This window comes from Podarcis muralis, chromosome 5 (assembly GCF_964188315.1).
Source record: "Podarcis muralis chromosome 5, rPodMur119.hap1.1, whole genome shotgun sequence".
Classification (NCBI taxonomy): Eukaryota; Metazoa; Chordata; class Lepidosauria; order Squamata; family Lacertidae; genus Podarcis; species Podarcis muralis.
Window position 1 is genome coordinate 45,144,667 of NC_135659.1, and position 22,567 is coordinate 45,167,233.

Below are 22,567 nucleotides of genomic sequence, written 5' to 3' on the forward strand. Positions count from 1 at the left end.
GAGAAAGAGAGAGCGCCCTTCACAGGAAACTGGGGGAATCTAGGATTTTTAGCGTAGTTGTGGTTGGACAGCGATCATGTTCATACTGTTTCTAACGTTAAGCTTCTGTCGCGTGGAAAGTGTCCTAAAATTGCTCTAAAATCATCAATTCCAAGACACCAATTCCAATCATCAATTCCAATTTGATTTTATTACCTCCAAACCAGAGGCAGGAAGGACCAAGACGGGTGTGGATTTGTGTTTAACGCCCCACCACCACCATCAATCAAGCCCTCATATTGCAGGAAGCAATGTCGGCCTCAGTTCAGTTGCCTCCTCAGAGCCGATCTCCGAGCCAAAATCCAGCGCGCTCAGCTGCATTGAGAAGCCTCGCTCCCTTGAACGTTCACGCAGAAACCTTATGCTTTCCAAGTTTTAAAATCTTTTTATCATTATTTTTAACACCCCAAATTATCGAATTCTTCATATGAAACTAAGTTGCAAATAGTACGGCATCCTCTCTTGGTTGCTTTCTCCAGTGAATACACCGCGGAACAAATAATGTAGTACTAAAAACCGAGTGTATCCCCGCAACCCGCTTCTTTTATACGGGCAGCTCTCCCTTCTGCCCAGGAAGGGGGTGTGAACCGCACAAAGAAACCCGGAAGTCCGCTTCCTCCGTCCAGTCTAACCCATTTAAGTCCGCAGAGCTGTTGGGCGGGTGCCGGAAACCGGAAGCGCGAAAGGGGCGGTTAACAAAAATAAACAACCGTCTGGCTGGGGGTTGGCGATTCAAGATGGCGGCGCTGCGGCCGAGCCGTTTGGGGCTGGGGTCTCTTCTTCTCCTGCTGCTGCTCGCCGTGGGCGACGAGGCGGCCCGGCCCGAATTAGAGCCCGTTCCGGAGTCCCTCTCCGAGTCTTTCGAGCCGGCGCTGGGGAACACCGCCCCTTGCCAGCGGACGTGCCAGAGCACCTACCCGCTCCATACTTACCCCAAGGTAACAAGCGGCGGGCGGGCGGGTGGGGTGGGGGGCGCCCCACCTTCCCTACTGAAAGATTCCGCCACCCCCAAGAACCACGTCACGATAGCAGCCAGTTAGTGGGACCTTCTCTACATTTCCCCTTTTTCATCCTGCCACCTGCATTTAAGCCCCGGGAGCTCCTGGTTTCTTAAATAAAAAAATTAGAATCTGACCCCAGAAGGGGCAGCCCCTGTGGCATCGCTGCTTATATTTAAGATCTCCCCACCACCACCCTCAGTGTAGGGATGTGACCGTGGCTTGTTCTCCTTTCGCTGTGCAGCCCTCGGGGCAACTGGCAGCCGGGGCTGCATATTCTTCCTGGCAAGGAGAGGGAATGGGAAGGAAGCCACACTCCCTGCGGCTGCGGCTGCTCCTCCTTTGGCCGGTGGATGGGGCCTGACTGGTTTTGCCAGTGCTGCGATGCCCTTCCTGGGGTTGCAACCGCCAAGTGGCTATGAGAGCACGGACCCGTGGATGGATTTCTCACCTGGTAGTCTTTGACTGCCTGAGGTGGGGCCTCGCAGCTTGGCTGGGTGCAAGTGGGAGTCTCTCTACAGTTGCTGTCCGCCAAGTTCTGTGCGATCAGCTCTCCTCCACTTTCCTCTCCTCAGCTTGTTGGGCTGGCTAGTACACAAAGGAAGTGTGCAAAAATAAATCCTTCACGTGTACCAAAATGCAAAGTGGCATGATTTATTGTTGTTACCTGTTAGCTGCATTCCTCATAGAAGTGGCCCGAAGAGACTCACAAAATGCTAGCATAGGTCTCAGCTGTCACCTGCACAGCTACAGCATATCTGCAAAAGGCTGTCAACTTTAAGGAAAAGGAAAACTGCTAAAAAAAGGTATCTGGAACTGCCTTCAGATTCTGGTTTCTATGCAAGCACTTTTGTCAGCTGGTCTGAAGGCCAAATAATGGTTGGGCTAATGATTTTCAGATTGATTGACATATGGAAACGGAAACTTTTCTATGTTTCCCCATGAAATACTAAGGCTGCAATTTTAGGTGCATTACCTGAGATTAAACTCCAGCTAATTCAATGGAATCTGCTTTTCAATAGGCATGCATGGGATTGCACTCTTATTTTTTAGCAAACTGCAAAGTAAAATGTATTGTGTCTATATCATCTACATCTCTACATTTTTATTACAAAAATATAGTTGTCATTATAGCCCACTTTCCAGCCTATATAACTCCCCCAGTTCCACATCTAGAACCAAAATAGTGACACTTTGCTGACTTTTATACTACTGTAAATTCACTAAGAGTGTTTGTTCAGTATCTGTCCTGATATCTTTCCTAACTCTCTTCTTCCCAGTGCACACATGGAGCTGAGAAAATTATTATTTAATTTCACCCACCCAGCCCAGTATTTGTGTAGCTTCTTGTAGCTACCTGCTTCTTACCGTACAAGATAATAGGTTTCTCCTCAATGTTAGGTCTTTACCTGTCATGATGATTATGTCAAGCTGTTAACATAATGACACATCAGACTAGGGCTTCTCGGCAAACATGCTCCTTCATATCTCTGCCAAAATTCCTCCTTTCACATCCATATTATTGTTAGCTACTCTATGTCTTCCATGCCATTGTTTGTTCACCATTGCACCCATCAGTGTAATCAATACTGCTTTAAGACATTGACACTGTTACTTTCCTTGATAGATACCTATGGCACTGTTACTACACAGGAAATACATAGTTACACAATACATTGTCATTTGATTGTTGAACCGCATAAGAATTACCATTTTGTAGCATGTGTGTTACACCTGCTTTCAGGATCCTGATTAAGCCTGAAATATTCATAATAGATAAATATCTAGCTTATAGGAGAAGGGGTCCATATGTTGACTGGGGAGAAAGGTAAAGGAACCCCTGACCGTTAGGTCCAGTTACGCGCTTATCTCACTCTATAGGCCGAGGGAGCCGGCATTTGTCTGCAAACAGCTTCCGGGTCATGTGGCCAGCATGACTAAACCACTTCTGGCGAACCAGAGCAGCGCACGGAAACACCGTTTACCTTCCCGCCAGAGCGGTACCTATTTATCTACTTGCACTTGATGTGCTTTTGAACTGCTAGGTGGGCAGGAGCTGGGACCGAACAATGGGAGCTCACCCCATCGTGGGGATTCGAACTGCCAACCTTCTGATCGGCAAACCCTAGGCTCTGTGGTTTAGACCACAGCACCACCCGCGTCCCTAGACTGCGGAGAAAGGATACATCAAATACAGTTTGGTCAAAAGCAGTGCCACCCATCCCTAACTCGGGACAGCCACTCCAGAAGGATATCATGGTCAGTGGTATCAAAAACTGCTGAGAGGTTGAGGAGAATTAACCAGGACCTATTTCCTCTGTCTCTCTCCCAACAGAGGTCCTCATACAGGGCAATCAAAGCAGTTTCTGTGCCAAAACAGAGCCTAAACCCTGATTGAAATGGATCTAGAAAATAAATTTCCATCAAGGGCACCTGGATCTGGTCCACCCACTCAAGATAGTTTATATTTGTGCAGCTTGTTCCAAAGTAAACTAAATAATAATATTATATTCAACATCTTGGTTTCATATTTGTATAAGGTGTTTCAAGGCTCAGATACAAGACTTTTATTAAAGCCTACTTTTACTAACCTCTGTAATCTGCTGAAGTCTCAGTGAAAAATCTTGGCTCACTCTTGTAGCTCTGTGAAATAATAAAAGCAAAAGATTTTTGAAGTTAAATTGTGCAGCACATTGTGTATGTCTTTGTGGTATGAGTAGGGTTAGAGTAGGACGATTATAAAAGAGTGATACTGACCTCTTAGGTTTTCATTACCAGGAAGAAGAGCTCTATGCATGTCAAAGGGGCTGCAGACTCTTCTCCATTTGTCAGTTTGTGGATGATGGGATTGATTTGAATCGGACCAAGTTGGAATGTGACTCTGGTAAGATAAGCTAGCCACTTTTTCAGCTTGTAATATATGGGTGGTCACCACTTTTCTTCCCACTCAGAGTAGGCTTATTGAACTATATTGACCAGTAACTTTATTTCAGTCAGTCTACCCGAAGTGTGACTTAGTTGGATATCTCCCTAGGAGAAGAATTAACACCTTGATGTTAATTGATTAACATCAAGAGAGTTCAGCAAGGAGGAAGCTTCCAAAATCATGCCACAAAATAAGTGTCCACATAAGGGCATGAAATCTGATTTATTACAAAGTCAAAAAAGAAAATTTGGCTTAACGTCAACATGTGTCAGCCACAGATACCCTGTCATCAGGGAAATCTATAACAAAATATTAAGCCTTAAAGCATGCACCTTGTCACATTTTGTTATCATAAAATATGTCATTGCAAGCTTAAAAATAACATGAGAAACTAAAATAAACAAAAGTTTGCAACGTAAGAGAATGTTGTGATATAAAATATAATAATAGTGTTGATGCCTTAAGATTTTTGTAATTGTAGCTTCTCCTTTGAAAGAGAATTTTTCTGAAACAAAGGGGCGTTTCTGAGATGAAATAAAGTGTAATTAAGAAGTTTTCAGTCGCAAAGTTGCTTACAGCTGGGATGGGAATCTCTCAGTCACAAAGCTATTTGGGTCTTGCTTCTACCGTATGAGATAGATTGAGCCTGTCATGGAAGAGAAAGTTATGTTTCCGTGCTGAATTGGACTTTAAATGTAAACATGCATGAATAATAATCTTGTAAGCTTTGATTGGAAGTAGATCCATTGACTTGAGTAGTGCTCACTTCAAGTAAGCGCACATAGCATTGCAGCCCTAATTGGCTTGCTGAGTATACAGTTCTGGGAAGAGTTTGTTTTCCCTCTGCAGTTTCTCTGTATACAATTGTTATTTTCACTTTGCGATGCTATTATTTTGCCTGTCTCCTATCTAAAATGTTGGAACTGGAGCCTTTTAGAAGTTGCATCCTGACAGAGTTGGCAAAACTGAAAGCTAAGCATATAGCTCAGGGGGCATACTGAAAGTGAGTGGGTATTCTGGTTTTACCCTGCCCCTCTTTGGTATTTCTGTCACTTGGGGAGGGTGTGTGGGTGTTTTTACAGATCCTGAATGCTGAAGTGTAGTTCAGTTTTGCCTCTCTCTTATCTCACCACTGACATAATTTGATTGGAAAGATGAGCGTCAGGAAGGGAAGTCCAACATTAGTAGCAATATGTGTGGTGTTGCACCCTAATATTCAAGTGTGCTTTAGCTGCTTATGTGGAAGGTGTGACCATTTAAACTGAAAGAATGTGTCTTTTACAGCATGTTCTGAGGCATATACCTCTCAGTCTGACGAACAATATGCCTGCCGTCTTGGATGCCAGAATCAATTACCATATGCTGAACTGAGACGAGACCATGTAAGTATTTATATTAAAGTGAGTGAATACATTTTCACTGCTTGTATTCCCATTCTTCAACTATTTTAAAAGTAAATTGTGGAGAGAGGCTCTGTGACATGTTTGAAATTGTTGCTTTTATATTAATATGTGAATCACCATTTATTTGCAGCTCATGTCCTTAATGCCAAGAATGCATCTTCTATTCCCCCTTACACTTGTGAGATCATTCTGGAGTGATATGATGGAAACAGCCCATAGCTTCATCACCTCCTCATGGACTTTCTACCTTCAAGCTGATGATGGCAAAATAGTAATATTCCAGGTACTTGCTAACCTGTTCTTACCTGTTCTGACATAAGAGTTCAAGGGAACTAAGGGAGGGTGTTTTTTGTTATTCTGTTTTAAATCAAATAACTCCATGTTGAATGTCTGGGAGTGTTTTGTTTTATTGAGTTTGCTCTGCTTAAAAATGGTAAAAATATAATGTGTCTATTTAAATTACAGTTTGTGTCATTATGTAGGTAAATATGTTAGGTTTGTTTCACTAATTTGAAGGTTTTGTTATTATTTCAGTCAAAGCCAGAAGTTCAGTTCATTGAAAGTCCTGGTCAGGAAACACAGGATTTAAAAGAACCATCATTTCGCAAAGCATCTTGTAAGTTGTTCTAGGGAACTTCAAGGAATATAATATGGTTTGCCAAACAGTAAGGATGTACTGTCAGTGTCTAACCAGTAATTTGTATCCATGATTAGATAACTGTGGAAACCAGTAGCTTATTTTTTAAGATGCTTACTGTTTGGAATTTGCTTGATGACACAATCTTTGTCTGATGTTTAAACATGGCAACTGAAACAGTTGCTTCATTGGCTCTGGTTCAGCAAGACGCTGCGTATTGCAAATGTAAGAAACAAACCCACAAGATATTTTTTAGCTTTTCGCTTTTTCCTAGGACTTCCTTCCAGTTAAAAAAAAGGGCACTGCTCAGTCTTAACATTTATTTAAAGAGCTTGCTGTGTCTAGCAGGAGGATTTACTGGAAGGAAAAAAGGTTGGGTAGACATTCATAGCGTACAGAGAGATTGGACACTTGAGCATATGTGTCTTGGATTCTGTGATAAAATTAAACAAAAATGTACTATGATTTTCAGTAGATCTGCAGCCAGGAGGTCCACAGACACACAAGGGATTCTTCGACGAAGATGAAAGTGATAACTTCTTCAAATGTGTTTCAATGTATGTACATTTTAGCATATGAAGTAATTGCTTAAGGGAGAGACATGTTTCATTCCCTAATGCTGTATATCACACGTAGTTCAACTACCAAAACAATCACGTGAAATATTTTCACAAAACATTTTCTTAAAATTAACATTCTGACCATTTATGCTGTATCTAATTGAATGCTCTCTAAAAACAGGAAATGCCCATAGTGGCACAACTTTTACTACAAACATTGCTGTCATGCTGCTTGCATTGAACATTGTTTCCAAACTCAGACCATTCTTTAATATTACTATGTTAGGTCTATTTATAAGTAAAACAAAGTTCTGAGCAAAGCTGTTGGCTCACATAATATTGAGGGTCAGTTTGAGTATGAAAGGTGCTAAAGTAGTTGTGCTTTTAGGCTTGTGGCAGTGATTGTTAACAGCTTTGGATTTTAAACCAACTTTGAAAGGTCTTAAGTTCTTCTGAACCTAGTAACCGTAGTTCCTGGTTCAGATGAAATTGAAAACTGGTTAATTGAAAAAGATTTCTGTATTTCATTCAGGCACACCATGAAAGGAAATCACTGTATTTCACAGGCATACTGTCTGTACATATCTCGGCTTATTAAGCTGAGACATGATCATGTGATCATTTTCACTGAAGGTAAATGGTAATGGAGAACAATAACCTCATATTAGATCCTGAAAGCTCAAAGACAGTAGCTTTTGCTTATTTTCTGGGACCAGATTAAGGTACAGTAGTTGACTGTGATGGCATCTAAGTCTGCCTATTTTGGATTGTGTGTGTGTAGAAACAATATTTAGGGGGGATACAATTTTCAATATACCTCAAGCTTGTCTTTATGGCTGATCTGTTTTCTTATATTCCAGAAATTCTGGCTGGATACTGACAACCACACTTGTCCTTTCTGTACTGGTGTTGCTCTGGATATGTTGTGCAACTGTTACTACTGCTGTGGAGCAATATGTTCCATCTGAGGTAACTTAAGTCCTAATCTTTCCAGCATCCTACCACATTATATTCTGTGATATCAGAATGCTTTGGGTTTGATTAGAGCCCTTTTGTGCAGAAGAGAATATCTAATGATTCTCTTGTTAATGAAACAGGATTGTGAACATATATATTGATTATATATTGTAAGAGGTCTCACCTGCTAGTAGCTAACCTCCAATGAAATTGCCAACTTAATCAGCTGATGCGATCACTGGGGCAAATACAGTATGGAATATTTAAACTGGTAGTGACAGTTCATGCTAGCTTTTTCAGGGAAACAAAAGATAACAAGGGTGGTTTCATGGGATGAGTTTTGACATCTCCCAGCAGAAGCAAAGCATGCACGTGATTTTTGCTTAGCAAGATGACATTCTCTAGATTTGGTGGGCATTTCTGTGAGGTTGCAGTACTGAAGCCATTTCAGTTCATAAAAGTTATAGTACAGTTAGGCCAGAATGCAAAAAAAGGGGGAGGCATTTCTGGTAGCAAATACGCCTGAAAATGTTAATCTAAATAAAATACCATTGTAGAAGTCATATTGATAGCCATTCATATATTATGTAACATACAAAATGCTATGCAGGATTAGATCAAGATCTATCATCGAGTAGTTTTGTGGAGCCATATGCAGCCATTTTAAAAAGTGGTGCTCAGCTAAAGGGCTAATTATGTTTCAGATGTAATGTCCAAAATCTTTATAAAAATTTGAAGTCTTCCATTGCTACTTCCTACTGATGCACAATTTAATTGTGCCTTTTCTGTGCCAGTGTCTCAAAGCCTTGATAATTTCACTCATAAAGACTTGTTTAATATCTTCTACTCCTCACCCTTACCCCCCACCCAACCCTGTGTTTCTAGAGAGTGAACTAAACGTGCATGGTCCTGTTTAACAGTATAATCCTAAGCATCTTTACTTGAATGTAAGTCCCACTGACTTCAGTAGGAGTTATTCTCCAGTAAGTGTGCATAAGATTTTAGTCATGATATCTATGCACCAAGATGTACTGGAATAAAACTTAGTGTGAAATGATTTCCATCTAATATCATTTTGTTGTTGTTGTTGTTGTTATTTTAGAAGCTGAGTATCTATGGGGATTTGGAATACATGAATGAACAAAAACTGAATCGATACCCAACTTCTGCTCTCATTGTGGTTAAATGCAAGGCTGATGAAGAAGAAGCTGGACCTCTACCTACGAAAGTTAACTTGACTCAGTCAGCAATATAGATTTAAAAAATGAATTCATTATCTTATTCTAAGACTTCTGTTAACTTTGGTGACTTTTTCCAATGAAGAGGCTTTTGCAGGGGTAGTCAAAATTCAGATTCAAATAAAGTTACATAATTGATTACTGTTCTATTGTCATGGAATTCAATCTCATTTTCCAACAGTAAAGGAAATTGTGTTGAGCAAATGGGGTTTGTAGAGAATTTACATTTATTTGCATCTTTTTTTTTTTTTTCCTTACCAAAAATCATAAGTATTGTCTATACATTAAGGTTGTGGTATTTTCAAATTATGAACATCTGTTGGTATCAGAGTGCATATTTGGAATCTTGTTTCTAATAGTGTAAGGAATTTTTTGTGGTCAAAGATGCCTTTTAAGTTGTCTTCTCAGCTGTGGATAAATGAAACTAACATGTAGAATTGCTTAGAAATCATTATTGCTTCAAATGGCTCATTTTCCACAATAAGAGTACATTTTTGTTGACCTTTGTGCCAGTTTCTGGCACTGAAGTACTGTGGGTCAGAAATAAAACTTTAATGTATAGAGGAATCTATTATGGTGTCACTTCTGTATCCTAAAACAAATAAGCTTCCCTGGCTTTCATTTGCTACACTTGTCGGCTCAGAGAAATGGCTAATTTAAACAACAACAACCTTTCCCTAAAAAACAGGCAACATTGGTGGCAGACAAAAATTTCTATGTATATTGGACATTGGTATATTTGACATTGACTTGTTCACAAGAAGTCTCTTGACTCTCACACTCCTTCACACACCAGTTGAAATTGATGAATGCTACTTTCAATTTTAAACTAGCCACACTTCCCTCTTATGCAGTTGCCAGCAAAGATCTGAAACCATGGTTTGATCCTGGCTTGTGTTCGCTATACAGAGCTGTTGTTAGGATCTGTTAGTTCAAAATTGAAATAAAAAGTTTTCAATTTCTTCCTCTGGGGCACAAAGCAGGGAAGATACTCACAAGCCCAAGGATGTTGGAACTCATTCTTGGAATAGATAATCATGGTTTCCCACTATGCATAAACCCAGACACAGTTTACACTTAACCCTATCTGGGACATGGCCAGCTTTAAAAAATCTACTTAATGAATAAGAATAAATCGTTACGTTGAGGCTTGTGACCAAACAAATGTCTAATACAGTTTTATAAATCAGTACTTTCCAGGGGAGTTTGCAAGTTCTAATTTATTCTTAATATAATTCAAAATGTGTTGAATTGGGAATTTTATTTCAGTATTTTTTTTTCCAAGTGCTCTAAAAATCTTTAATGTTTTAAATTTTATTTAACCCTTGCTAATTGGTAAAAATGTTCTGAAAAATAATAAGCATCTTTATTCGGTTTACTGAAGCGTCCATGCTTCAAATGACGAACAACAGAAGAGGCAACTATTGTAAACTCTACAGTAAAATTGGTATGCGATTCTCTATAAATATCACTATTGACAGCATCTCTGCATAATTATAAAGGTGATGATTCTCTAATACAGTGGTGGTAGAAAATGAGGTTTTCTGTCTAAAAGTTGATCAATGGGAGCCTAATAGAATAACTTGCAAGGCAATCATTAAGCAAGTTATATCACTGTGGTTTCATCTAGTCAATACAAATTCTGAAGTTTAAAACTTGCCCTATTTCTTAAAGCGAGAAATCATGGACACTCCTTTATCAATCTGTGAAATAGTTACTTTCAAGCAACTTTTGCAGCTTAGTTGCTGTTTGTGTTGTACGATAACTTCTGCAATGTCAGTTGTCTTGATTTTTCACTTGCTGGGCTAAAATACTGTTGTATTATGCACCAATTCTTTCAACTACATTTGCTTTAACTTATACATTTGTTTTTCATTTGGATTCTTGTTTTAGGAGATGCCTTTGCAAAATAATCCAGACTATATACAGTAAAGGTTAAATGGACTGAAATGTAGTACCCTTACTTTGAAGGTTCAGTATTGTTGAACTAAGGATTCCATATTGCTATGATGTTACTGGATTCTTCTCTCACTGTGACAACTTGAGCTGAAATCTGTTTAAAGGTCTACAATAAATCAATGGCTAAAAGAACTAGTGCTACTTAATTTACTACTATTTTTAGGAGGAGAAGTTAGTGGTCCCCTGTTAGCAACCGTGTCAGTCTACCAAACTTCAGTTGTGGTTGGTCTGAAAAGCAACACTGAAAGCTCTCTTCCAGTGATTCAGATCAGCCAGTTGAAAAATACTTGTCCATTAAATATAAAACATTGATCTTGTTTCATACTTCATTTCACAGAACTGAACTGTTCTGCTCTAGCTTTGGAGATCAGTAAAATCCATTGTGTTCAGTAACAAAGATAATTGATGTCTTAATAGTGCTTAAACATTGTTGTGCCTAATAAGTCTACAAAAGCCTATATTATGAACACGCCTCAAAATTAATGGTGGCTGAACTGAATATTGGGCTACCCGATCAGTTTTGCCTTGCTAATTTTTTCCGAAAATATCCATTTATTTTCTAGACCATTTTCAAGCTTGGCTCCTAGCTCCTTATCTTAGGTAGACTTGATGGTGAAACTTAAGGAGCTTTGTGTATTTACTGAAAGAGGGGAGTTGGCCAAGGCAAGTTTCCTTGGCAGAATTGATTGACATGCCTTACATTAGAGATGGAAATATGTGGCATTTCAGGATTTTTTGGGGCTGCATCTTCCCATCAGCTTTGACCACTGGTCATGGTGGCTGGGACTAATGGAGGCTGATCTCTAGCAACAGCCCCAGCCCCTTCCACCCTTGACTTAGGTCAGTTCTAAACTCTGCATTTTTCTGGAACCCCAAATGTTGTAATGAGACTTAATTCTAGCTCCAGAATGAGCTCTACAGCAGGGGAGGACAATATTTTTGGCTTGTGGGCCACATTCCCCTCTGGGCAAAAGTCAGAGGGCTGCCTGCCAGAGGTGGGTGGTACCAGAAGCAAAAGTGGCTGGAGCAACAAATGTACAGTACAGATATTCAGTTTCTATACACATTTACACCCTTTTCCATGCAAGCAAGAGGCATCGGAGTCTACAGGCACATTCCAACTGGGCAAAAATACCGTATTTATGGTATGAAGCAGGGCTAATGGGGGGTGTTGCCTGAGGAGAGGGGCTGTAGCCTGGGCAAAGTTCTGAGGGCCAGACATAAGCTGGAAGGGGGTTGCATTTGGCCCCACCTCTGCTCTACAGGTTCCTGCAAGGGCCTTATTGAACCCCAGTGGTTTGTTTCCTTCGAATAGCTGAGCTTAAACGTATTGGAAGGTTCTTCCTCAAAATCTGCAGTCCACTGCATCAAAAGATCAGTGCTTTATAAGCTGTGATCATAAAACAAAGTTCAGTCATTAGTACAGACATATTTTTGTTCGTTCAGTAGGGTTTGATCCTTTCCGCACTTCCATCTAAACATCGTAACTTGTCAATTGAAAGAAAAGAAAGAAAAGTTGCTTTATAAATTAAAAACCCCCACATTTAATTATTGTGAGAGTGTATTTAAAGAAGGAAATAAGCTACAACCATGAAACAACTTGTGTAAACAGAAGATGTACAGTTATAATCTACTTTGCGATATCAGCTAAAATGGAACACTTCCTAAACCAGGTTAGTAGAGAAGAAACCAAAGGGTTGGCACCTGTATCAAAATACTTTAAAATTAAGAACATGAAACTAGCAATTTATTCCCTAAAGCTTTGCAAGGGCATCATTCTTGCCTGTAGTGTATTTCCAGTGTTACTCAGTGCTACCTGTGTGTGACATTTAGTAATATGCCCAGTAGGGGCTGAGACGTTTTTTATTATTTGTGGCACTAGCCAGAGGAAAAGCTAATGGGGATTCTTGAGTTTATGCTTACTCTGTTTCATAGGTATGAATGGGATTAGAATGACTTTCTTCTTCCTACCTCTGTTTCTCTTAGTAGCCAGGTAACGTTACCCCAGGAATGTATTTAGTGGCTTGGTGAGCTAATAAAGCAAGGCAGCTTGAAAGAGGCTAGTTCCTCCTTTCATACCTAAGCAACACAGTTTGAAGTGAACATTGATGGAAACATTGCCAGAACAACTCTGCCTATTAATTAGCACAATCCTGCAGCAGTCAGGGGGGAAATGAACAGAATTCATCCTCAGGTAATAGCATCCATTCTATGGCGGGGGGGGGGGTGTAATTATTACTTTTAATACAATTGATCAGCTAGCTCTTATTGCTATTAGAAAGTAGACACACTGGAAACCTCTGTGTCTCTATTTTACCAATAGGAAACTGGAATCAAAATTATAGTTTTAATTAAATCTCTGTATGTTAGTTACATGTTTTTGAATGTATGCAGATAGGGATTCTATCTGAATACTGAATGTACCGTAATTACAGACAATGTAATGCCTTGTGTTTCCTTAAAAACAATCTTCTCCCTAACAATGAAGGCAATATAATTTTATTTTATTTCTGTTAATTACAGAATATTGAAGGAGCTTCATTTGGTTCAACAAAATCTCTCTTTACTGCTAACAGAGGTAATTGGTACTCTTACTAACAAAAAGACAGTTCGAAAATGCTGGGAACTGATTAGTTTATGAACTAAAGTTGTCCTTTCAAAAAGAGGAAATCTCTGCTTATATACTTCTTGGCTCATATACTTCTTGACAATTGATGTTTCTGTAGCTTACAGTATTTGAAATTTGTTTCATTTTCAGTAGTATATAATTTGGCTACAAAATGAAAAATGCATTTAGTTCATTCAAATGCAGTATCTATAGGTAGTGTTGTTAGAAAACATACAAGTATAACTCATCAGGTATGTCTTCATAACAATAAGAAGAGTCTTCTTAATTGTTGGTATAGTTTTATTACATTTTATTGGCATTATACCCCAGTTTGGAACAGTGGGTAACAAATTGCATTTTAAAAAATACATTAAAATATTTTAGTTGCAGCATTTCCTGCATTCTTTTCTTCTTACTAGAGTGATGGATTAAGCAAAAAAATAAAAATAAAAACAAATATGCAGTGGGGGACAGGAAGAGGGAGATCATCCCCCACACACTCCGTTTCAACTTTTCTAGCTTTTCTGCCTATTCAACTTCTGTCTTGTACCCTAGGTGGATTCTAGGACAAAAGCTTTGAGGGAAGACATTGCAATGATTCAAGGCAGTTGCAGCTAATTCTTAAGTACCTTGTAAAAGGAAGGCAGTTAATCACCTAAAGGCAGGTTATGAGCACTGGGAGTGAGATTACACAATACATTAGTCAGCTAATTTTTACTATTTATACCCTGCACATCTTGCTGGATTGCCCCAATCACTCTGGGCAACTTCCAACATATATAAAAACATAACGTCCCTGGAAAATAGGGACACTTGGAGGGTCTGGTAGAGCACATGCTTTGTCCCAGATTCAATCTTTTTGACATCTCAAATTAAGAAGACACTTTGGTGAGCCATTGCCAGTCAGAGTAGAGAACACTGGACCAAATAAATAAATGGTCTGACAGCAGCTTCGTATGTTCATAAAGTGCTACCACGTAATTTAGCTTTGAACAGGGATAGGAAACCTTAGGCCCAGATACCAAATGTGACCATCCAGTACTCTGTCTGGCCCATAGCTGTCAACTTTTCCCTTTACTTGCAAGGAATCCTTTTCGGAATAAGGGAATTTCCCTTTAAAAAAGGGAAATGTTGACAGCTATGGTCTGGCCCTCAAGACTCTCCTTAGGCTACACTGTCCCTCCTCTGCACTCTCCTCTGGTGTCTTTGCTTTATTTCTTTCCTTCCTTCCTTCCTTCCTTCCTTCCTTCCTTCCTTCCTTCCTTTCCTGGAGGATGGGCAGGTGTGGGTGTGTGAAGCCTCTGACTTTGCTTACCTTGAAAGTAACTACCTATACAAAGGTAAGCATTGTATCTGTTGCTCCACCTGCCTTTTCCTCTGGCCCTGCCCACCAGTGGCATGCGACCCCCACCCCCAGAAGGCAACGCAACCCTCAGACCAGAAAAAAGTACTAGAACCAGAGGTGGAGCTAGCTGCTCCAGCTCCCAGAGCGGCGTGCACACAGGGGCAGGGCTAGCTGCCCACAGAGGCGGGGCGAGCATCCCAGGGGTGTGGGGTGTGTGCACCGGCCACCACAAGCCTCCTGGAGGGTGTACCAGTCGGCATGAGTCTCCTGGGGGGCGTCACAAGCCTCCTGGGGGGGGTGCAGCCTGCGGCAAGCATTGGTGGTGGGGCAGCGATGTCAACCCCCCTCAGGGATGGCACCCACCTTTCTTCGTCTCTGCCTAGAACATACATTGGCTCTTGACGAGCAACAAGATGAGCTTTGCAGAAGGTCAGCTGCTAGCACTTAAGGCAACAGGAAGCCTCTTGATTATTGTGCAGAAACATATTTTTAGATATGTGAAGAAATGCAAATATTAGGACATGACCTACGTGTTACCAACATTTTTTAGCATAAATGGGACAGGTGTGTGCTTTAAGTGTGGTACGAGTTGAAACCTTTGTGTATAAAGTCTTGTACAGTTATGTTCTATATAACATTACGGTAGAATTAAAAACCCATGGGATAATTTCAATATGGGTTAATTAGTAGGGAGTAGAGGAAGCCCATGTCCTCAGTGTGGATTTTCGTACAAATTCAGTGTGAGGTAATACTTGGAATTGGTCTTTAAGTCTTCTCTCTGTGACAGGTACTATACAGGGCCTGCAAGGTTGCTGCAAGGATTGCTGTGCATGCATCCCTTGCACCCAACAATGTATCTGTGTGTCTGCCATTGGTCTTGGTATACTTGGTGTCATCGTTACTGTCATTGCATTGGTGGTCACAATTGGCATCCCTCCACATGCACCAGGTCAGTCATTTCTAGCTTTCGTTATTATGATGGTGACCAAACTACTGCCAACTGGAGTAATACTTTCAATGGGGCTGTGTCCAGTGTTTCTTCTACTCAGAGTAGACCCATTGGAAATAATGGGCAAGACTAAGGCAACACGTGCACAATACCACCTTAAACAGTCATGGCTTTGTTGGGAATCTGTGGTGAGGCAGAAGACACAACCCATTCAGAAATTCTCACATGCAAACTCTATTGCAATCAACATGAACAATGCAAAAGCTTCCATGTATTTGCAAACTCATTCATGGCCATTACCGTATTTTTCGCTCTATAACACGCACCAGACCATAACACGCACGTAGTTTTTAGAGGAGGAAAACAAGAAAAAAATATTCTAAACAAAACAGTGGATGTATGATTTTTGTGGTTCATGCTGTGGCCACAGACATGTGATCTGACGGTGAGTTTGGGGTAGCCCAATGCAAAAATCCTGAGGATCCATGTGGATCCATGCTAAAGTCGCCCTAAAGTCGCAGGGGCGCTGGGGGAGTGAACAGGAAGCAGGAGGAGGAGAACAATCCCTCTCACACACAGACACACACACACACAGAGTATCAATCCTAAAGTCGCAGGAGAGCGCAGGGGCGCTGGGAGTGGGAAGCAAGAGAAGGAGAACGATCCCCCCCCCCTCTCTCACACACACACAGTATCAATCCTAAAGTCGCAGGAGAGCGCAGGGGCGCTGGGAGAGTGAAGGGGAAGCAAGAGGAGAACGATGCCACACACACACACACACACACACACACACACACACACAGAGTATCAATCCTAAAGTCGCAGGAGAGCGCAGGGGCGCTGGGAGTGGGAAGCAAGAGAAGGAGAACGATCCCCCCCCCCTCACACACAGAGTATCAATCCTAAAGTCGCAGGAGAGGCAGGGGCGCTGGGAGTGGGAAGCAAGAGAAGGAGAACGATCCCCCCCCTCTCTCTCTCTCACACACACAGTATCAATCCTAAAGTCGCAGGAGAGCGCAGGGGCGCTGGGAGAGTGAAGGGGAAGCAAGAGGAGAACGATGCCTCACACACACACAGACACACACACACACACACACACACACACACAGAGTATCAATCCTAAAGTCGCAGGGGCGCTGGAAGTAGCAGGGGCGCTGGGAGAGTGAAGGGGAAGCAAGAGAAGGAGAACGATGCCTCACACACAGAGAGACACACAGAGTATCACTCCTAAAGTCGCAGGAGAGCGCTGGGGCGCTGTGAGAGTGAACAGGAAGGAGGAGGAGGAGAACGATAGCTCAAGCACTCACACACACACACACACACACACACACACACAGCCCCTACAGTGGCTGATCCAAAATCGGACAGCAAAAAACTGCAGGCAGGGACACGGGGTTGTTTTAAAGCAACCAGCCCCGATCTGCTTCTCTCCCTCCTCCCGGCTAGGCTGGCTGAAAAGCTTTGCTGCTACTTAGCAGCTCAGTGGAGAAGAGAGAGGGACATAGAGCACGGGGTTGTTTTAAAGCAACCAACCCCGCTCTGCTTCTCTCCCTCCTGCCTGGCTCGGCTCGCTGACAGGAGCCGCTTACACCCGCTTTGCAGTTTCAAAGAGAGCCACGGACTGCTCACAACTGCAGCGGATTCCCCTGCCATCTGTAGGCATTCGCTCCATAACACGCACAGACATTTCCCCTTACTTTCCAGGAGGAAAAAACTGCGTGTTATAGAGCGAAAAATACGGTATTTATGTGTGGTGCATCCCAACATGGCTATAGGTCAAAACTGAATTATTTGAATGTGTATTGGGGGTTGGGGTCTGATTAGGTCTGATCATTTCTTTGTCAGTATCCTCCATTTTTGTCCATCCTCCATTGTTTCATCTCAATTTTATTTTTCAGTAAATCGTTTATGTGTGACCTCCGGTAATCAGACAGGCTTTTTATGTGACAACAGAGCTAGCTGCATTCCACCCAGCCAGGTCTGTGATGCAAGACAAAATTGTGCAAATGGGGAGGATGAGCAAGGATCACTATGCGGTAAGAATATTTGCTTAAATCTCCCCCTTACCATGCCCAGTTAATGCCACATGCTTTTTCCCACCATACCTCAGCCATTTTATAAAGCTTCAAGCTATAGCAAGTTAGGTGGTGAGGAAAACAGAAGCAGACTGAGGATGAGATCACACATACATGTTCTGCAATCAGTCAATACAGCATCTAGTGATTATTTCCATGTGTGAATAGGTAAGAGAACAGAACAGCAGCATCAGGATTCAGGACCGACTCCTCTTCAAGTGGACTGATGCAGCCTGAATTGAAGTTGTAGGTTGAAGACAAGTCGTGAACTCTACCAAGAGTTCTCACATATCAATAAAAATATACCTGCAGCCCAGTCATCACTTGGAAGAAGACTATTTCAGTTTCTACTTTAATAAATCCTCAAAATGTGATTTGATTTTGATTATTTAATTTCTATGTTGTTGTTGCTGGCATCCGTCTGTCTTGAGAGACACTGGAGTGCGCCTCTGGGGGTTAAGTCAAACCACTGTGTTAGCAGCACTGAAGTGGCATCAAAATATCTCTCAGCAGTGTAAAAAATACCTGAAGCAACAATGGATAACTTAAACAAGTTACATATAAAAAGTTACATTAACACAAAATTGTGTATATATATATATATATATCAATTCATTTTCCTTCTGACACACTCTTCCTCTCAGCCTCTGAATTCTCACCCAGGGTCCAAACAAACTTTCAGCTCAAGCCGAAAAGTCTCAAAACAATAAGAGTTCTAGAAACACCAGACATCACCTAGTCTCTTACTCTAGACTTGTTTTTGTTTTGGAGGAGCAGGCCCAAAGTTGCCCACAGCTGTGTCCTATTCAACTGCACTCTCCATACTCAGTTGCAGGTACAGCAGGTTTGTTGAGTTTCCCAGAGGGTCCAGTGGATGTGAAAAGGGCCCCCCTGCACACACTGCTCCTTCATCCTCTGTCCTCTCCTCCTCCTCCTCCAGCTGCTATTTGGTAGTCTGTATATTTAAGCAAAGCCTTTAACAACATCCTTTATTATTGTTTTTTAAAGTCCTTTTAAAGAAAGAGATGGTAACTAAATAAATGTAGTTGCTTCAACAGAAATAGTGTGAATATTGCCTTAGTAACTGAACTTCTGAATGACTTTCATTTTCTACCTGCAAAGTAAGGAGAGGGATGTTCTCTTCACATACCATGTTTCTGGAATGTACTTAAACCCCACCCCCACCCCCCAAATATGCTGTTTTACTTTGAGGATCTATGCAGTTTACGATGCAAACTTGTACTTGTCTGTTCAGAAGTAAGCCCCATTGAGTTCAGTGAGAGTATTAAGATTGCCTTAGTTGTATTGTTATTTATTACTAATTACCACATTTTAAGCCACTGCTGTTTTTACCCAGTATATATTTTGCACAGTACAGCATTTTCTCCCCTCACCGCTTCTGCGTCTTTCTTTATTTTTTTTGTAGATGATTTGCCCAACAACCTTCCAGGATACTTGATATTTTATTGCAGCAACCGCAAGGTTTGGGTCTATGCAGACAAAAGATGTAATGGAATCAATGACTGTGGTGACTGTTCTGATGAAGTAGGAGCTTGTAAGTCTTTTCTTACAAAGTTCTGCTTGTAGTTAATGGATAAATGGGAGCAGTGCCCAGGCAAGGCAAGGATTGCACCCCATAACCTCCTTGTGGGTGTTGCACATGAGGCAGCACAGCAGGCACACTTCACTGAGCCTCTGCTGCAACGGGTCCTCATGGAGGTTACCTGCGGGTTGCCGCATTTGCCCTCTCAGCTTGTCAAACTCCCTGCGTGAGTGGTGGCTTGTGCTCCTTGGTGGGCTTGGTGGCGTCCCTGCAGCGCCAGAGCCAAGTTGGCTGCACTTCTCTCCGTGCCCCTCACCCAAGGACACATGGGAGGAAGGCCTGAGGGAAGGACCGGTGCTGGCCGGGAAAAGTCCAGGCTCCGGCTGGTGGGATTTCCGCCCTGAGGCAGATGTCTCTTCACTGGCCATTTTTTGTGTGTTTTTAATACCCTGTTGGAAGCCGCCCAGAGTGGCTGGAGAAGCCCAGCCAGATGGGAGGTGTATAAGTAATAAATTAGGAGGAGGAGGAGGTGGTGCCACAGCCCTGAAGGCCTGGCCTGGGCACAACTCACTTCCCCACAACTCCGTAAGGCAGTAGCCATGAGGCCTTGGCAAGGGAGCCTGTCATGGGCGTGCTAGGTTGTACCCCCTCAGAATTCTGTGCCCAAGGCCATGACCCTCCTCAGCTCCCCAACGCTGTACCACTTTGTGTGAAATATGCTGGATTGTAAGTCTACCAGGATATCCTCTTTTGCATAGTGTCATTCTCAAGTTTAGGGACATGGGATTTTGCACTAGTTCCCAACATCCCCTGACCACTGTGGCCATGCTGGCTGGGGCTGATGGGAGCTGGAGCCCAGCATCTGGACCCCATCTCTGCTGAGTACATCTGTTATGCTTCTTTTTTATTCCAGGGGCCAGCTGCCCTCCTTGTGGGCCTCAATGGTGGGGATGCACCATGGCTGTCTTCCATATGTACTGTAGCTGCATTCCCAGACGTCTTTGCCGAGATGGAATACAGCACTGCAGTGACTGGTCTGATGAATACGTCTGCACAAGATGAGCACTCCAGGGCTGTAACCTTCAGAAAATAATGGGAGCTATCCATCAAATACCGCTGTTGGGGAATTGCCATACGTATTTCTCAGAGGGGCTTGCGACGGATACATTGTGTAGTGTTAGATGTGCTGCTCCTAGACCAGGGATCTTTCACCTTTTGAGCTCAGTAAAGTGTGTCTGCGTGTGTGTATAACACCCTTGGCTTCCTCAAAACCCACTGCTACAAAAAGCGAAAGGAGGAAAAGAACGCCTGCTACCAAAAAATCTGGCTCAGACTTCCACACGTACTGGAAGCTGCGAAATCTTGCTTTGTAACAGGGTAAAGGACCAGGGACTCAGCTATACAGCTGCAAATAAAATGTTTTAAGTGTGTTTTAAGTGCAATATACACTAGATGGCAATGGTGAGCCTTATGGAAAATTCAATGTAAAATGCTTAAAAAAAAAAAAAAGGGTTTCCAGAACGATTTTTATATGTGTGTAGAACTCAGTTCAGGCAGAATCCTTCTCACAATTGCGGACTGATCAATGCCAGCTATTGCACAAGCACTTATAGTGATGGAAACTAATTGGTATCTTATTCCTAGATGACATTTAAGAAGTCAGTGATTACCTGCCATGTGAACTCTCTATTTCCCCCCTCTCCTTTTCTCTGTTATTTTCCCTTAGCTATGGGCATTTGGGTGTTGGATGAGTAAAAGATCATTGATTTCAAACCACGCTGCTGTATTTGATACATTGCACTTCAGTCTACAATATTATTGTATCTCAAAGCCCTCACCCTTTTATACCTCTAACATGCCAGGTGTGACCTGCAGCTATTAGAGTGGAATGAACCCTTAAAAGTGAGAGCATTAGCTGTCAGTCATAACTAGGATAAAGTGGCCTCAGAATAGTCTTCTGAGGAAGAGGTTTGTGTGACTTTCATACTCTTATGTAGAAGTAGACATCATCTTATATAATGAAACAGGTACTACAAACAGACCTTTAAGTCAATATTCGTATCTGATAATTCGATTTCTACCAACATATACCATCAGACTAAAACGAATGACTCTTATTTCCTATTGTGACAAGTCATGCAATATAGATGGTGCAATAAACAAACATTTACAAGTTGTTAGTTGCCCAACTAAATCTTATTCGCTTCACAGCACATCATTAAATGGTAAGTGTTTAAACACTAATGGCAGATGAATGGGGTTAGGAGTCATGCTTATCTGTTTTTTGTTTGACAGTCACTTTAATTTACATATTGTATTAAATATGTTACTGCTTGAGTAAATAAAACTTGATTTTAGTATGTTTTATTACACTGTGCTAGCATGTGTTCCTTGGCAAAATTTGAAAACTCAGTCTCAGCTTGAAAGGAAACACACACAAAAATCCACAGCAATTAAGTGGAACAGTACCATGTAACAAAACAGTAGGATACAAAAGTACCACGTGTTTGCTCTCATTTAATTCATCTAGGGATCTATATAGTATAGTAAAGGTGAAGGGACCCCTGACCATTAGGTCCAATCGTGACCGACTCTGGGGTTGCGGCGCTCATCTCACTTTATTGGCTGAGGGAGCCGGTGTACAGCTTCCGGGTCATGTGGCCAGCATGACTAAGTCACTTCTGGCGAACCAGAGCAGCTCACGGAAACGCCGTTTACCTTCCCGCCAGAGCGGTACCTATTTATCTACTTGCACTTTGAAGTGCTTTCGAACTGTTAGGTTGGCAGGAGCTGGGACCGAGCAACGGGAGCTCACCCCGTCACGGGGATTCGAACCGCCAACCTTCTGATCAGCAAGTCCTAGGCTCTGTGGTTTAACCCACAGCGCCACCCGTGTCCCTATATAGTATAGTACAGTATTCCAAATTTACTTCCTTCAGATCTACAAGCCAACTGAAACAAGTCAGGCTCAAATCCCCACCGTGGCTGATCTTGAGCTAACTACTTACAGATTAACCTACTTCACAGGCTTGATAAAATATCAGCCTGGGATTGCAGGGGGAAAGTCTGGATATAACTGTGATAATTTCTTTAACATGATTAGGTCCCCAAGTCAGGGCTTCTCAAACTTCCTCTTTAGCAGGGCCCACCTAAGGGCCGAAAATTGCTGAGGCCCACTACTCACGATATAGGGGCAGAGCCAACCACAAAATGATGGCAGATTGATGCAGAGTTTCGCAGAATCAGTTGGCAAGCAGGGCTATCTGACCCTTCATTGGAAATTGCTTCTCTTGTTCAGTCCCTTTTGCCTTGTTTCTGTATTTTCTCAAC

At 42.0% G+C, this 22,567-nt stretch overlaps 2 protein-coding genes across 3 annotated transcripts; both read left to right on the forward strand.

The window, feature by feature from the left end:
- The first annotated feature begins 734 nt into the window (after nt 1–734).
- On the forward strand, nt 735–10,849 carry TMEM59 (transmembrane protein 59). Of its 2 annotated transcripts, none has more exons than XM_028733403.2 (8): nt 735–977; nt 3,816–3,921; nt 5,248–5,345; nt 5,497–5,649; nt 5,901–5,982; nt 6,479–6,560; nt 7,424–7,532; nt 8,623–10,849. In XM_028733403.2, the coding sequence occupies exons 1-8, from the start codon at nt 777–779 to the stop codon at nt 8,773–8,775; spliced, it is 984 nt and encodes a 327-aa protein (XP_028589236.2). In that variant the 5' UTR covers nt 735–776; the 3' UTR covers nt 8,776–10,849. The 2 variants fall into 2 exon arrangements, with proteins under 2 accessions (XP_028589236.2, XP_028589235.2); XM_028733402.2 differs by having other exon boundaries at nt 736–977; nt 6,476–6,560.
- A 477-nt stretch (nt 10,850–11,326) lies between these two features.
- LDLRAD1 (low density lipoprotein receptor class A domain containing 1) lies at nt 11,327–20,718 on the forward strand. Its single transcript, XM_077928119.1, has 6 exons — nt 11,327–11,380; nt 13,241–13,295; nt 15,458–15,619; nt 17,518–17,655; nt 19,121–19,249; nt 20,151–20,718. Exons 1-6 carry the CDS (start codon nt 11,327–11,329, stop codon nt 20,297–20,299), a joined length of 687 nt encoding a protein of 228 aa, XP_077784245.1. The 3' UTR covers nt 20,300–20,718.
- Nucleotides 20,719–22,567: the final 1,849 nt, after the last annotated feature.